General features: G+C 40.8%; 1 protein-coding gene across 1 annotated transcript; it reads left to right on the top strand.

The window, feature by feature from the left end:
- Positions 1-767: 767 nt before the first annotated feature.
- Positions 768-14,787, top strand: fancd2 (FA complementation group D2). Its single transcript, XM_061070552.1, has 44 exons — positions 768-858; positions 1,028-1,103; positions 1,520-1,654; positions 1,757-1,824; positions 1,899-2,005; positions 2,121-2,181; positions 2,330-2,382; positions 2,487-2,565; positions 2,755-2,879; positions 3,511-3,598; positions 3,680-3,784; positions 3,890-3,990; positions 4,115-4,211; positions 4,505-4,540; positions 4,644-4,790; positions 5,031-5,165; positions 5,265-5,396; positions 5,651-5,758; positions 5,872-5,981; positions 6,081-6,135; positions 6,679-6,798; positions 6,920-6,993; positions 7,074-7,217; positions 7,386-7,486; positions 7,594-7,709; positions 7,801-7,909; positions 8,009-8,107; positions 8,217-8,311; positions 8,394-8,573; positions 8,821-8,937; positions 9,230-9,358; positions 9,447-9,565; positions 9,984-10,091; positions 10,190-10,320; positions 10,412-10,511; positions 11,139-11,261; positions 11,463-11,556; positions 11,710-11,781; positions 12,369-12,407; positions 12,489-12,563; positions 12,927-13,001; positions 13,166-13,312; positions 13,398-13,499; positions 14,423-14,787. The coding sequence occupies exons 2-44, from the start codon at positions 1,028-1,030 to the stop codon at positions 14,507-14,509; spliced, it is 4,374 nt and encodes a 1,457-aa protein (XP_060926535.1). The 5' UTR covers positions 768-858; the 3' UTR covers positions 14,510-14,787.
- Positions 14,788-15,569: the final 782 nt, after the last annotated feature.

Raw genomic sequence — 15,569 nt, 5'->3', positions numbered from 1 at the left:
AAAATCTACTCTACACATTTTATTGTATTTACATATCTATCTGTCTATCTATTTCAATTTTTTCCTACATATTACCCAATTTTTTTAGAATTTGTTTTACTACTTTTTTTAATATTAAATCATTTTTGGGGGTAGCATCTATCTATTTCAATCTTTTCCCTTATGTCATCATTCTTTTTTGTTGTCTATCATCATCATCATCATCATCATCATCATCATCATCATCATCATCATCATCATCATCATCATCATCATCATCATCATCATATTATTATTATTATTATTATTATTATTATTATCTACACTCTATCCTTATAACGAAGGATGCAGGTGGCATTGAAGTCGCTTGATCGACTTTATACTCTTTGATGTGGTTGAGCAGGTACGGCGCTGTGTAGATGAGCTTGTTTCTTTACACGGCGTAGCCCGAACAGACACGCCGTATTCTATATACAGGAGCGTCTTAACCCCGCCCGGCGAAGGTCGACTGATGATGGAAAACAGGATAGAAAATGTAAGACCGTCAGAAACAGGCTGTCATCACGTTCAGGTCAAATAAGCGCCACATTCTTAATATCAAAGCCATATTTATGACATTCACTATCAAATAAGTATGGACATTATTTCGTGCTGGCTTATTGAATAATTTAGAGGAGTATTATTTCTTCGTTTGCAACGACACCGGAAGAGGACCCCGTCGCACGTAGATGACGTTTTGAGCTCTTTGGCGCGGAAGTTTGTTTTGTAACTGTTGTCTCTGTGGAGGAAACTTCTGAACAGTACGTGACACTTTTAATCATTCTGAATGAATGTGACAGCTGACAACATTATATCTGTATAACGTCACAACAACGTGAGGTATGGAATATAACGTGTCACCGCTTTACACCTTCACTTTAGTGTGTTTATTGTGGTGACGTAGTTGGCTAAACGATCAAGTAAAGCTAATTAACAACACATTAGCATATTTGTTATAGCAGCTAGCCTGTTCTTGTCGTTAGCAACTTTATGACGTTGTAATTTCCAGATGATGCGGAAAAAACGACGCTCCTCCGTGGATCAAGTGGTGGAAGGAGCCAATACTACTACTAATAGTACTACTAGTAAGTTACTGCTAGTTCCATCATCACAGGTCATAACTGCTCTGTTAAAGTTCCAAGCATTAGAAGTATACTCACTGTATCCAGCTGTAAACAGTTAGAGAGAGAGAGCGAGATATATTGGAAAATTACTGAGATTAACTGTATGAGAAGACTTCCTCTTTTTCTCAAGGGTTTGTTATATTTATTATTAGTTGTGTTTATTTTTCTATATTTTTTTTATTTAACTTTGTAATTGGTTGAATTTAATTGTCTATTCTATTACATATATTAAGCTGTTTTTATTTTATTTTGTATATTTTGTCTTTTAACTCGTATGTTAACTCGTATTTTTTAACAATCATTTTATGACCATTAAAGCACATTAAACTACATCTATCTATCTGTCTGTCTGTCTGTCTAATCTTTTCTCTCTATAGAGGCAAAGAAGAGTCGAACCACTGGTCGCCCTCCCAAAGAATCTGTCCCAGACGACACAAATCAAAGCGTATTTACCAGATTTCTGAGAGAGGCGGGTGTCACCGTGAAGCGCGGTGCCACCTCCAACGAGATCGGTAAACACACTGAATTCAAGTTTCAAAACAGAGAAGCCCATTAAATGAGAATCAGGTTTTCGCCAAATGATTTTTCACTGATCTTATCTCTTTAATCTCTAGCTGTCGACCAAGTAGTTTTCCAAAAAAGGATTGAACAGCAACTACGGAAGAATCCTAATTACCCCGGAGTAAGTATCCACATCATCCCGATACAGGCAAATAATATGGGAATGTAGTCTGAGACTATTATGTTTCTTCTCAGATCATACAGGAATTCATCACGGGATTAGAGTCTCACATCGAAGACCCTGAGAATTTCAGGAATTGCCTCCTGCCATGTGTTCCACAGTTGACAGATGGAGATGGCAGGTAACCATTCTGAAAAAGCTCAATGGTGCTTCAGGCTACAGCCTAGACCACACTTATATCAGGAGTTGTTATGGTGTAACAGACTGACATGTTCTCCCCCCCCCCTGTGTTGTAGTTCTGTCAGCTCATTCCAGGAAAGTCTGCTACGCATGTTGTTGGGGATTGACATTCTGCAGGTACAATATTTTCATAGAATCTGCCAGAAACTGGATCACATGTCCAGAAAAGGCAAAAGACAAAGGATCACACTGAAAATAACACAATGTCTTTTGATTTAATGATTCTTGCACACAACTCCTCAATCTACTTTTGTCTCTCATGCAGACTTCCACCATTAACACCTTGCTTGAGAAACTCCCTGAATTTATGTTGGATGGGTCAGTATTTGATATGAGTTCCTTTTAACAGCATTTGTACCATTTTGACTTATTTTTCTCCAATGTCTTATTTTGCAATTGTCGTCTTGTTCTGTTCCTCGCAGCGCTGGAGATGCAGGGATCAGTGTTCCACGCATCATCATCAACCAGCTCAAATGGCTCGACAGAGTCGTTGACAGCAAGGTAGTCATCCCTGTGATTATAGATTATATTGCATGTTCAGTTGTCACAGCCATTAAGGTTTTAAAGGCGTTTGTATTTTTGCTGATCTATTCTTTTCTTTCTGTTATCATATAATTTCTTCTTCATAGCATCCATCACTATCCCATCCATATGGGGAGGTGCTTTATGTTCTGTCAATGTATTTTGCAGGAGTTGGCGTCTAAGCTCATGGAGCTGGTGTCAGTTGCACCGGTGGATGTTCAACGAGACATCATCACCAGCCTGCCAGAGATACTTGAGGATTCCCAGCACAATGACATCGCCAGGGAGCTCAAGTATGTTCAGTAAAGCTCCTCCACTGATCTGTGACACTGTTCAGACCTGATATTAAGATCTATCACAAGTGGTCCAATCAGTCAGCTGAGCGTGTCCTTAGATGTTAAAACAAACAACACTTGGTCTGACATCCTCTGACCTGCTGCAGTCTCACAATGAAGCAAACTTCTTCTTAATTTTCTCTGTGACCATATGTTGATTCTTGTACCACATAATGATTGATACTTAGGTTAAATGGGGAAGTCCTTTCCTTACGGCAAAACTGCATGATATTCATGGAGCCCCTACTGACTCCTCTTTGTGTCTCGCTCGCCTGCGCTGACACACACACACAAGCACAGTGACATTGGACACAGCTCTAAAAGCAACATACACTGGTCTTTGCGAACACAAATGATGAATGTGATTATTTGCATAAAGAGCACGGAAGTGAGTTCCGATCACAACTTGTCACAGGAGACACATTCGGTGTGCATTTTAAAGTCAGGTTTGAATGCATCTACTTAATGCTGTCCCTTTGATCGGATGTCTCAGGACCGATCCTGATACCAGGTCTGAACAGGGCCTTTTGTCCTTGCACTGTTTCTGTGGTTCTGGTGATTAAACTGCTCTGATCCCTGCTCTGTGCAGCTCCTTACTCCAGACGAACACTCAGCTGACTGTCCCCATCCTGGATGCTCTCTCGAGTCTCAACCTCAGTTCCTCGCTGCTGACTGAGGTACGAGACAAACTCATACCGTGACACTCATTTTTGGTGAATTAATAACTGACCAGTGGATGTTACTTTGTGTTGCGTCAGGTTCGTGGAGCAGTCATGACCACGCTGGCCGCCGTGCAACTGGAAGACCTACCTGTGGTCGTCAAGTTCATCCTGCACTCTGTCTCAGTTTCGGATGCATATGAGGTTAGATCTCTGAATTGCATGAAATATCCAACACAAAGTAGGATTTGACTACTTCTATTACCTTGTTACTTCTATGCTTTTCATTTGGTTTCCACCCCTGTGTAGGTAGTGAATAATCTGCGTAAGAAGCTGGAGCTGGAGCAGTGCGTTCTCCCTCCAGCGCTGCAAATGTCTCAGAGCCGCACGAGGAGCGACGGAGCAGCAGCGTAAGACAACGCAGATCAAAGCTCAGTCATGATTTGACATCAGTGTCTGTTGTCTTGAACTAATGTAGAAGTTGACCAGTAGGTTAATGATGATGTTATCTAATGAGTCTGGTTTTTGTGACAGGGCGGCTTCAACTGCTGGGAGCAGTGTTGCACTGATATTGGACGGCATTAAGTCTGCAGTGAGATTCCAGAAAACAATATCTGAGGCTTGGCTCAAGGTGGGTTTTTAAAAGTTTTTCCGTTTCTAAGGCTAGCAGACATTCGTTGAACAGTTGTTTATATTTTACAAATTGAAATTGTACTTTAATATCCTGCCTTTGTCTTTCTCCTTGTACTTTCATTTCATTCTTGTTAATTTGCTCAATCTTTCCCCATTCTTTTCTACTTACAATGTTTATATGCCCCGAACACCAATGCAAATTCTTTGTATGTGAAAATCTACTTGGCAATAAACATGATTCAGATATTTATCTCCACCTCAGTTACTTTTCACTGTGTTGCTCTTCATCAGGCAATCGATTCTGTGGATGAATCAGAGAACCATAAGGTGAACATCATCTCAGTTTCTTTGCATCAATTAATATGTGTTTCTCTGTTTGTGATTGTGACTGCATATATCATTCTATAATATTCCTGCTCCGCCGTTTCAGGTAATTGATCTGCTGGTGCTGTTCATCCTCCACTCCACCAATGCCAACCAGAGCCGACGGGGGGCGGAGAGGGTGCTGAAGTCTAAAGTGAGGACCGGACTGATCCAGGAGGCTCTGCTGCAGAAGACCTTCAGGGACCATTCTCAGGTGGGTCAGTCTGCAGACAAATAAGAGGACTATTCAGAGAGCTTTTACTGTGGTTTCTATTATTAGTATTTTGATGTATTAAATACTTAAATACACTGTACTTACATATAAGTGAAATGGGTTTGGGGCGGGTATTAACATTAGAAACAAGGAAGTACAGCAAAATATAAACATTTTCGGTGGCATGATTTTTAAGTAAATGATTAATGTCATGTGTATTCATTACTGATGACACTTCAGGTCATGCGAGGGTATTTCCCCTCCATCCTGGCTCTGGCTCAGTGTCTGTTACGCTCTCCTGACCCGTGTGTGGTGCCTTTTGGGGGACACATGTACCAGCTCTCCTTCACTGAGTTTGACTCTTACTGCCAACAGGTTGGTTTCCATTTTTTTAAAAGATGTGCATCAGCATAACCCTCCGTTTTTGGATGTAAATGAATCTGCTGTATCTCTGTCCCTGATAATGTTTTATAGGAGGTGGTGGGCTCTCTAGTGACCCATGTCTGCAGTGGTGTGGGTGGGGAGGTGGACATGGCTCTGGAGCTACTCTGTGGTCTGGTCACAGAGAAACCCTCGGAAATGGCTCTGTATGCTGTCTTTGTTAAGGTAAGGAGGGGATCCAACTATCTGGTACTAAGCTGCTAGCTTAAATTTCTACTAGGGGCGGCTGGCCGGAGAAAAGGCCTTAGAATGTCCTCAGCTGCTACCCTTTGCATTTGCGTTTCCGCTTACAACGCCTCAAGATAATTCCAGTAGATTATTCAGAGTTCTGTGGTTCTCTCAAAGCAGCTGCACTGAGGCTCAGTAGCTTAGCCTTTGAGCTTGGTTATGTCTGTAACTGATCTTTGTATTCGACACAGGGGATTTTGGACTACATGGACAACCTCACACCCCAGCAGATCCGCAGACTCTTCCACCTCCTGAGCAGACTGGCTTTTGGGCAGCAGCAGCAAGGATCTCACATCCAGGTGCACAGACACACATTCATGGGCTGAAGATACAGCTCAGTCTTATAATTCCACAGGGTTTCTAACTTTCCTCCATTGACCTAACCCCTCATGTGTTTCTCTCCCCCTCTCAGGATGACATGCACATCGTGATCCGTAAACAGCTCTCCAGCACGGTGCCCAAGTACAAGCGTATTGGCATCATCGGGGCGGTCATGATCGTAGGCAGCATGGGGGCCTTTAAGTGAGGACTATTTCTCATCGTCACTGACAGGAGCAGAGTTTTTCATGTTTGTTATCTAACTTTATCTCCCTGTGTCTTGTTCTGTCTGCCACTGTCCAGGCCTAAAGGGAAGGAGGTGAAGGATCAGCCGTTACCTCAGGAGACGTTCAGACAGGTACATTTTAGACATGAAGTTATAGCTGCAATTTGGTACATGTAGTCAACAGTAGATGCTTTATATTTGATGTACTTAGTCCCATGTTTCTTGTCTTATCTTGGAGATCATATAAAACACATTTTTATTTCAGTTTATCTGTGATTCAAATAGATAATTTATAACATTTATTTTTGGATTTATTAGTTGGTTTGATGGCTTTTCGTTGCCTCCATATTGTCTATATGTTTGTTTGTTTTTTAGCAGTGTAACACAAAACCTATTCAACCTATTTCCATAAAACTTTGTGGCGGGCTGGGGCATGACCAATGAAGTACACATACATTTTGTTGTGGATTCAGACTTCCTCAGTCCAGTTTTTACAGTATAGTAGTGAATGAACCATCCTTTTTTTTGTCATTGTAGACCTGTTGTTTATTAGATGAACATGTGCCGTGTTTGAGGAGTATTTCCTGTATCTTGTTACATCTGCCCACACACCAGGCACTCACAAAAACTGGAGCTTCCTGGTCTGTAATGATATGCATGTTCTATTTGGTGCAGGTGACAGCCCTGTTGGAGCTGGTGAGGTCGAGCAGTGATAGCTCACCTGAGGCTGCAGCTCTATACTACGATGAACTGGCCAATCTCATCCTGAGCTCTACCCTGGACCCTCAGGTTCAGGTGGGTCTCGAAACAAACCTTTTCCACACCTTTTATTTTTTTAGTAATTGAATTATTGCCCTGAAGCCAGCTTGTTAAAAGGCAATGCATTCTGGCCCTGTAATATTCTTTCTGCCAACAGGAAAACATCGCAAAGAGTGTTCTTGATGACTTTCAGGATGACTTTGTGGTGGATCTGGGGAAGGAAATAACAGGGTTAGTGATGGACTGAAGCATTCAACATTAACATGTGTAAATATTTATCCTTCGCATCATTAATCCCTCCGTTCTCTCAGTTCCTTCCCTTTCCCAGCTCGTCTGATGTACAACCTGGAGGAGGAGGAGAGTCAGGAGGGCATCGCAATCAACCTGCTCCCTCTACTGGCCAAAGACATTCAGAACAACCGTGAGCAGCTGAGTCAAACCAAGAGGGCAAACAAGTCAGTCTTCCCACTTCCACTACTTACAACCACTTCTACAGAGTGACGGCAAACTTTAATCAATGACTTACTTCAGTTGCAATTACACATTTTAGTTTATAGTGTAATATGTAACCTCAACCTTTATCAATGGGATGTTTGATTTGTTTATTATTGCATTTTTTGCAGGCGAGTGTCTCCTCTCTGTCTGTCTCCTTTTTTTCGCCTCCTGAGACTGTGTGAGGAGAAACAGCATCACGGAGACCTAGAGGAGATTGATGCTCTGCTGGGTGAGGAAGAGAAAGAAAAACATCTCCCATAAAAACCAGTTTGTTTTGCTTCCCTGTGGCTGTATAATAATGTGTGCGTGTGTGTGTTTACATTTGCTGCCTCACAGGCTGCCCTCTGGTCATAACAGGCTTGGATGTAGTAGAGAAAATCAACAGCCTGTCTAAGTCTGAGAGGGAGTTCCTCTGTAATTTACTCTTTTTCACCATCAACTGGTTTAGAGAGGTAACTGCATGTTTTTGCCAATCGTGATTTTTTTATTTCTTCTCAAACTTAAGAGATATGTGATTGAAGTCATGCCTTTCCCCTGCTTTAGGTCATAAATGCGTTTTGTAGACTAAAAGAAACTGAGATGAAGATGAAAGTGATGACTCGTCTGCAGAATATCACTTACCTTCAGACACTTTTGGAGAGGGCTTTGGCTGGTGAGTTTTTGATTTATTAATACATGGAGGCTTTGAAATCACGAGGTGTTAAATTCTGCTCATGATTAAAATTAATATTTTCTTGACTTTGTGTTTCAGGAACATCCAGCTATGTTCCCCCTGTTGCTAACTTTGATGGAGAAACCTCAGATGCAGCAACATTTACTTCCACTGCTTCTGGTAATAAGGCAAAGAAAGGTAACCGTGCCCAACAGAAGATGTTTCATTCTGTTTTGTGTTGATGGAATCAAATATTCTAAATAGATAATTGTTACTCATATCACTGTGTAATTCACATGTTATTTAGATGGTACAGGAAAGAAGAGGAAGGCTCCTAGTAAGAGTTCCTCAGAAAACAGCTCACTGCTCGAGGAGCCGACTGAAGCAGATGAAACTCAGCAGGTAATAATGATGACTTTCAGTTCTTACATTAATGTCTTTGTAATGTTATCGAGCTAAAAAGGCGTTTGTGCTTGTGCTAAAGGAGCAGCCAGAGAAAGAGAAAGAGAAAGAGAAGGAGAAGGAGAAGGAGAAGGAAACCTGGCAAGGAGTCAGTCTGGTGTGCTACAGACCGTTTTTCAGGGAGCTGGACATGGAGGTGCTCAGTGTGCTGCAGTGTGGCCTGTTGTCTCGCTCACTGTTGGACTCTGAGCTCCAAACCAAAGTAAGTAAAGAGACATCATCTTATTTAGAGGAGTACATTTTCACTTATTTACTTTTTATAGTTTATTTCTAGAAATAAGATTATTGGAACATTACTATATAACCATCCACTGTGATCACTTAAAGGCACAATTATTAATCTGGACTGAAGGGAAATGTATGGGTTTTATGGCAGTGACTGTTTTAAATATATGTACCACACATATCAATACACAGGAAGTTATACCAATAACTCCTCTGTTTTTAAGGTGCAAGAGGAGGTCTTGCTGGGTCCTGCAGAGCTGGTCTTCCTGCTGGAGGATATGCTTCGCAAAGTGGAGTTCAGTCTTACCTCTGCCCCTGTTAAGAGAATGCCTTTCTTCAAGGTACGGGAAAAAGTGAATCAACAAACAAACTGAGCATAAAGACAAAAAAGACGTAAAACAACATAGTGTCGATGGTTGGAAGCTTTGGCATTTGTACCTCAGCGTGAAAACCTGTTGCTCTTTTCCAATACAACATGTTGTGGTCATTACTCAGTGACATACAATAATATTTAATACTGTTTTCTTTGTTGCAGACAAATACAACGAAACCATCTGAATCTATCCTCAGAGTGTCGGTGGCATTTAATAACAGACTTATTGACCCAAAATCTATTTAAATGTTTTCTTTTAGCCACGGACGGATAAAAGTGTGGGCTTCTCCCATCTGCAGCAGAGGAGCGCCAAAGACATCGCCGTCTGCTGCGTCGAGCTGTTGCCGGCCCTCTGCTCACACTTAGAGAACTGTCACAACCATTTTCAGGTACGAAATCCAACACACTCTGGAGTTATGAGAAGAGGCTGCATCTCTTCCAATTCTGAAAAAAATGTATTTGTGTGTTTTTTCACAGACAGTGCTTTCTGAGAACAACGGTGTTGTGGATGGACCTGCCACAGATGCGCAGGAGCAGCAGTTAATGTCATCGTGTTACCAGCTGCTCCTGCAGGTCCTGAACACCACCTTCAGCTGGTGAGCAGGACTTTCATTTCTGTCTTAGAGCAGTTTGCTTTTTAAAGTATCAGTGTGTACATACAAAACTTTATTATGGGAAATACAGTTCACAAAGAACCGAATAAAATGGAATAGATCTAGATGAGAACAATTTTAAATAGTAAAGAAAAGTAAAGTTGTATATGCATTTGTGATGTGCTTGAACTAGTGGTGTTAAACCATCTCAAAGTAGCGGCAGGTCAAAAATTACAATGTATGTGAAGTAGAATGTTACTTTCAGCAATACTAATATACACCAGGGTATCTTATGATATGATTAGGAAATGAGTCTTGGATTATCTACAATGATAATGACATATGCAGTAGTGCAAATGTAGTTAGTAGTAATTAAATGATGCTCCGTCATTTGATTTGTTTCTATGTGTATATTTGTCAGGTCTGGATTCAGTTTGCCCGGTCAGCGAGGTTTACTGAAGAAAGCTCTGGGAGTTTTGGCCGAGCGACTTAAGGGACGTTCTGAGTTGACCCTGGAGCAGCTTGTAAAGTGAGCTACAAACTGCTCGATGATATTGAGAACAATAGTTTCCTTTGTGCTTTTCTGTGATTAAATGTATCTTTGCCTCCTCTTTTTCTGTTGCTTAGACACAGCTTTGAATACCTGCTGAACTTCGGCAGCACGATGCCAAGTCTCAGCACAGCTCTGTGTCTCTCCCAGCTTCTGTCCACTGTGTCTGAGAAGGGAGGGAACCCTTCGGCCTACAGAGAGCAAACTGGTCAGTCTGACATGTTGCCTCATTTTATAAAACATATCATCTATCCAACGGACTGTGGAGCTAATTGGCTGTTTTTTTTCTTTCTTCCCAGCTTCCCTAGCAAAACGTTTCCTGAGCCAAGACTGGGTGACAGCCAGCGGAGAGAAAGAGCGTGGGACCAAATTCAATGAAGCACTTCACACTCTCCTAAGGTCCGTCTGCAGTAAACAAAGAGTGTCATGCAGAAACAATAGAAAGCATCTATTGTGGTAGAGCTTGACTGACACCTTGGCACGGAGCTTTAGCTTGTCTTACATTCAGTAAATCGATATCTGTATATACAGTATGACGGCAGTAGTTTCATAAAGCCGAGCTCCGACTACAGGAGTCAACTCCTCCCAACAATTGCAAGAGAAATCTGGTCTGGGACCATAGTCAGTGCAGATGTTTTGGCAGATGTTACCAGATTCTCTGGTAACGTGAAGTTTATAGATCCAGTATTAATCCTCCTGAACTGCTTGTTGACTCGTCAGGGCTTTCCCAATATTATCAAACGTGTTTGATATTTACTTTTCAAACTCTAGTCTGTGTGAATCTCTCACTGCACTTAATAAATGTTTATGAATCTGGCAGAGCAGCACAAGCCAACACACAAGTATCTGTGCTGTCCGTACACACAAGTAGACATGGGACTTTTTAGTGACTCTTTTAAATGGATGATTCTTCAGCAATCCTCTTCCACTCTCAAAATTGTCCTTGCCTTAACCCCACTCCGACTCCTTTATGGAGGAGATTTACAGTAAAAACAAATTTGTGTCTATCTTTTCTCGTCTTTGCAGAATCTACCTGGATAATGTAGATGATGTTCTGAAGGCAGTGGAGGAAATAGCTGGGGAAAGAATCCCTGAGCTCCTCAATGTATCGAAGAATGAAAGCTCTCCGACATGGCCCACTCTCAACAGGTAGATCCTCACCTCCATCACTCCTTTGTGTTCAGTTCTCTTTGAGAGACATGGGAGGTTACTGGAGAGTTGCTGATCAAACAAAAGTAATTTAGATTATAGTCCTGTTGCTCCATATGCTCCTGTCTGCATCACTTGGCTTCCTCACCACGGACTCACAGCTCACATGCTCAAACTTCTTCACTTCTTTTTCCTCCTCAGGCAAACTTTCCTAGTGTTCTACAAAGTGATGATGGCAGATCTAGACAAAGCTGCGAGGAAGATTCCTGCTAGCAAAATCAGTGACAACACTGAGGTCAGCAATTATACAATATGTTTTCAGATTGACAAAACATTAGTACTGTGCACAACTCCAATAAAACAGTCTTACTATTAAACTTTGTATCTTGACATAATAGTTTGTTTCCAAATAATTCATGCTCGACTGTAACCCATGTTCTTCTCTTAGGCTCAGAGCGAGAAACTGCTGACGTGGAACCTGGCTGTCAGAGACTTTCACGTCCTGGTCAACCTAGTTAAAGTACGTCATCGCTACTGTAATTATTTGGCTTTTAATGTATCCTAAACATTTCCTGTTTTCAACAGTTAACCTGCTACTGGTCAGTTATTTCTCTGCTATGATTATTTTGATAGTTTTTATAATTTATACTGAAGGCTAAAGTCAAAGAACCATTTTATCAGTTTCACCTCACCTTCATTTACCAGATTTACAAATTCATGAATCTCATGTTCAAGACTAAGTAAAAGCAAAAAAATTAACTTTAAATCGTTTGTAGCTGAAAATCAATGTAAACGCAGAATTAGTCGTGTTGTGCATTGATTCTGATACAAACCATGACATGTTATTGCAAAAGATTGAATTCTGCACTTTGTATGGTAAATATGCATAATGACTAGCACCCTATGGTGAAACCCAGCTATTGTTATACAATTTTGCTCTTGACTGATCTTTACACAGGTGAAATAGGTTTAAAAATGTAAATATGGTCTGTTCAACCACATTCATGTACACATGTCTGAGCCCTTCCTCCTGCACTTAAGGGATGTAGTTTATACACTTGAAGTCCATCTTCTCAAATCTCTGCCCTCTAATCTCGTCTCTTACAGGTCTTTGATTCAAGGCCAGTGCTGAACGTGTGCCTGAAGGTGAGGTGGCTCGGCACTAAAACTTCACATCCATGTGTAGCTGTAGCTGCTGCGACTAACTGATGATAATATTGTTGACAGTATGGCCGCCTTTTCTTGGAGTCCTTCCTGAAGTTGGGAATGCCGCTGCTGGACCACAGTTTCAAAAGGCACAAGGTACACAAGAAGATTTCCCCACAACAGCCGTTAAATGTTTCATTGTGAATTTATGTCACAGAATGAAAAGTGTTCTTTAAAAGTTGAGGGACCTGATGATGTTACTTTTGGAACCAAGGTACAACTGCAGGGCAATATGCCCAATGAACAGACCACTCATATCACTCTGATTGATTATACAAATATACATCTATAGTATAGTAATTGATAGTGCTCTCATTTATACAGCACAGTGCAGTAATCTCTACCCTGTATCACACAGACATAGTTTCACACTAAAGCTTGGATAAGTCCAGAAAAAAACCGATCTGTGTTGTGTAAAAACCAGATGCTGATGTGTGTGTGTGATGCCCGGTGTTTCAGGAGGACGTCCAGAGTCTGCTGAAGACCTTCCAGCTCAGCACCAGGCAGCTCCATCACATGTGTGGATACTCTAAGGTGACCACAGATCGCAGTGTTTCAGACTCATTCCCACTCTTTTTGTTTATTAGTTGGAGATGTCTCTTCGAGAATTCTCTGCGATATAGACTCTGGACCGGTTTACATTTGAATCCTCGGTTGCTCAGTCACTTAACGTCTTGTCCTGATGTGTTGGTCCTCAGATTCACCAGGATACCAGCCTGACCAACCACGTGCCGGCCTTGAAGAAGAGCCTGGAGCTGTTTGTGTACAGAGTGAAGGCCACGCTCACGCTCAACAACTGCCAGGAGGCTTTTTGGATTGGCAACCTGAAGAACCGCAACCTGAAGGTATAACACTATTGGATGTGTATAAATATGTCCTGTGTGCATTTTGCATCGTAGAATCCCAGTGATTATATGTTGTTTACTGCAGGGTGAAGAGATTCTTTCTCAGAGGTCACAAGGAAGTGATGATGATGAAGAGGAGGAGGAGGAGGAGCGTTCACTGCTTCCTCAGGACAAGTCAGAGGATCAGGTACCTGCCATTAACCCAATTTCAAAGTGGTATTACAGTTAGGGAAATAAAAAAAGCCACTCAAGATTAGTCTTGAGTCTTAATTTCTACTTGTACGGCAGTCATTTCATTCCAGTGTGATTTCAGTGAATTTGAAATGTTGTAGAAATGTTGCCAGTAGCAAAGTAAAAAGTAAAGAACAGCAGCAAAGTGTTTTAAACTTTTTTTTTTAACACATACCTATAGATAGTAAAACTTTGACTCAACCAAGACTGATGAAAACTAAATTTTAATTTCTTCATCTACACTAAACTGCACAAATAGACAATAAAAAATAAGAAAGAAGAACTATAGCAAAGTAAATAAAACCATTTCATAAACTGATCTATGAATAATTCCCTGGGAAATTGGTGAAAATGTAAAATATACAACCAATCTTAACTGCACCAAAATGTAATTGATTTTTTCTTGGCCCATGTCAAACAAACAAATGTACAGGGGGTGAAAACAAAACCTCTGTGGTGGAAGTTCTAACAGATGCAAGTAATGCTGAAGTGTGTGGTTAGTGGCTGAAGGGGTTTGTAGGAGCGTGGACAACAATACAAGTTTTATTTAAGGGATAAGCAGCACACGTAATAATTAAATTGATTGCATAACACATGTAAACAGGCTCCCTCCCCTGCAGCTGGGTCAGCGAGTACTTTGTAAAGTGTAAAGCAAACATGTCGGTCAGTGGAAAGTGTAGAAGGACTGATAAGATATTTTGTAGAGCTCTATAAATAGCTAATGATTAGAGGCTGACACGGTTAGCAGAGAAACCATTTGATATGGCATCAGTCCCGTGGCACTGTGTCCTGTACGATCTGAGATTCTGCTTTATTCAGGCTCGGTCACAACTTCAAATCTGCCTGTTTGCCAAATGTTTGTCATGTGCTTTCCTGCAGGGCCAAGAGAGCGACTCCGAGGAACCCAGGAGGATCAATGGAGAGGGAAATGTGGCTGAGGAAGATATCACAGATGACTCAGATTAACACTAAACACAAAGTGTAAATAACTGCTGAATTTTACACTTTTGCCTTTGAGTCCTATTTATGGTTCAGTTTTTGAGGGTTTTTTTGTTTTAGAGACTTTTTACATGAACACTTTCAGAATATATTGAATACTGCTGCTCATTGGACAGATGCAGAATAACGGAAGTTTCAGTTTTCTTTCTGTTGCAATAACACTGCAAGCACATTAAATGTACCTCCACATGTTTCCTTTTCTGGTGAGGATAAAATGTGTTTAACAATAATGTTTCCTGTTGGTGGATGAAATAAATATGTTTGCTTTGGTTGGAGTTGTCTTTCTGGAACTAACCATATTGCACACAAATTAAGTTTAAACTATTAATACATAAGAAGTGCAGATAAGACACACATTTGAGATAATAGTAAACGATAAATATCTGCTCATAAAAAGAGAAATACAAAAAAAATGTATATTTAAATGTTGAAGTCATTATTTATCTGATGTTTAGATTTCTTTCAACAGGGTAGACCTGTCCTTTTCTCATTGTGTTAAGACATAATAATCCAGATGTGTGATATAAGATGTTCAATTACAGGTTCCCTGGCTCATTTTGTTTTCAAAACAGGGCAAAATGTAGCGAACTGAGAAAAGAGCACAGCTCCAGGACTCAACACTGAGACCTTTGTTCCCGGCAAATCCCATAAAGAGGGACAGCAGCGATTAGTGTAAGCTCCAAATGAAGGAACACAGCCTCTTTGATACTCTGAGGTCCTCAAGGCTCATTTGTAAACATGTCGGAGCAGAACTTGGAAGATGATTCACCCTACACAAAACTCAGGATTTATAGAATTATAGAAAAAAGTTTTATGGCAGAGTAAACATTCTTCTACATATGTAAAATCTCAACTGTGTAAAAGCAGCGAGGTTTGCAATGCATTGATATTAAACAGTCCTGTAACAAAAACCAAGAGAAACATCTGAGTCTTGTGTTTGTTGTTTGAGTCAAGTAAAACTACAGTTTGTGGTTTTAAACAAGTGTTTAAGATCTCAGTTCATCTCAGTTCTCTGTGACAAATCCTT

Source organism: Limanda limanda, chromosome 4 (assembly GCF_963576545.1).
Source record: "Limanda limanda chromosome 4, fLimLim1.1, whole genome shotgun sequence".
NCBI lineage: Eukaryota > Metazoa > Chordata > Actinopteri > Pleuronectiformes > Pleuronectidae > Limanda > Limanda limanda.
This window is presented reverse-complemented; position numbering and strand designations above follow the sequence as displayed.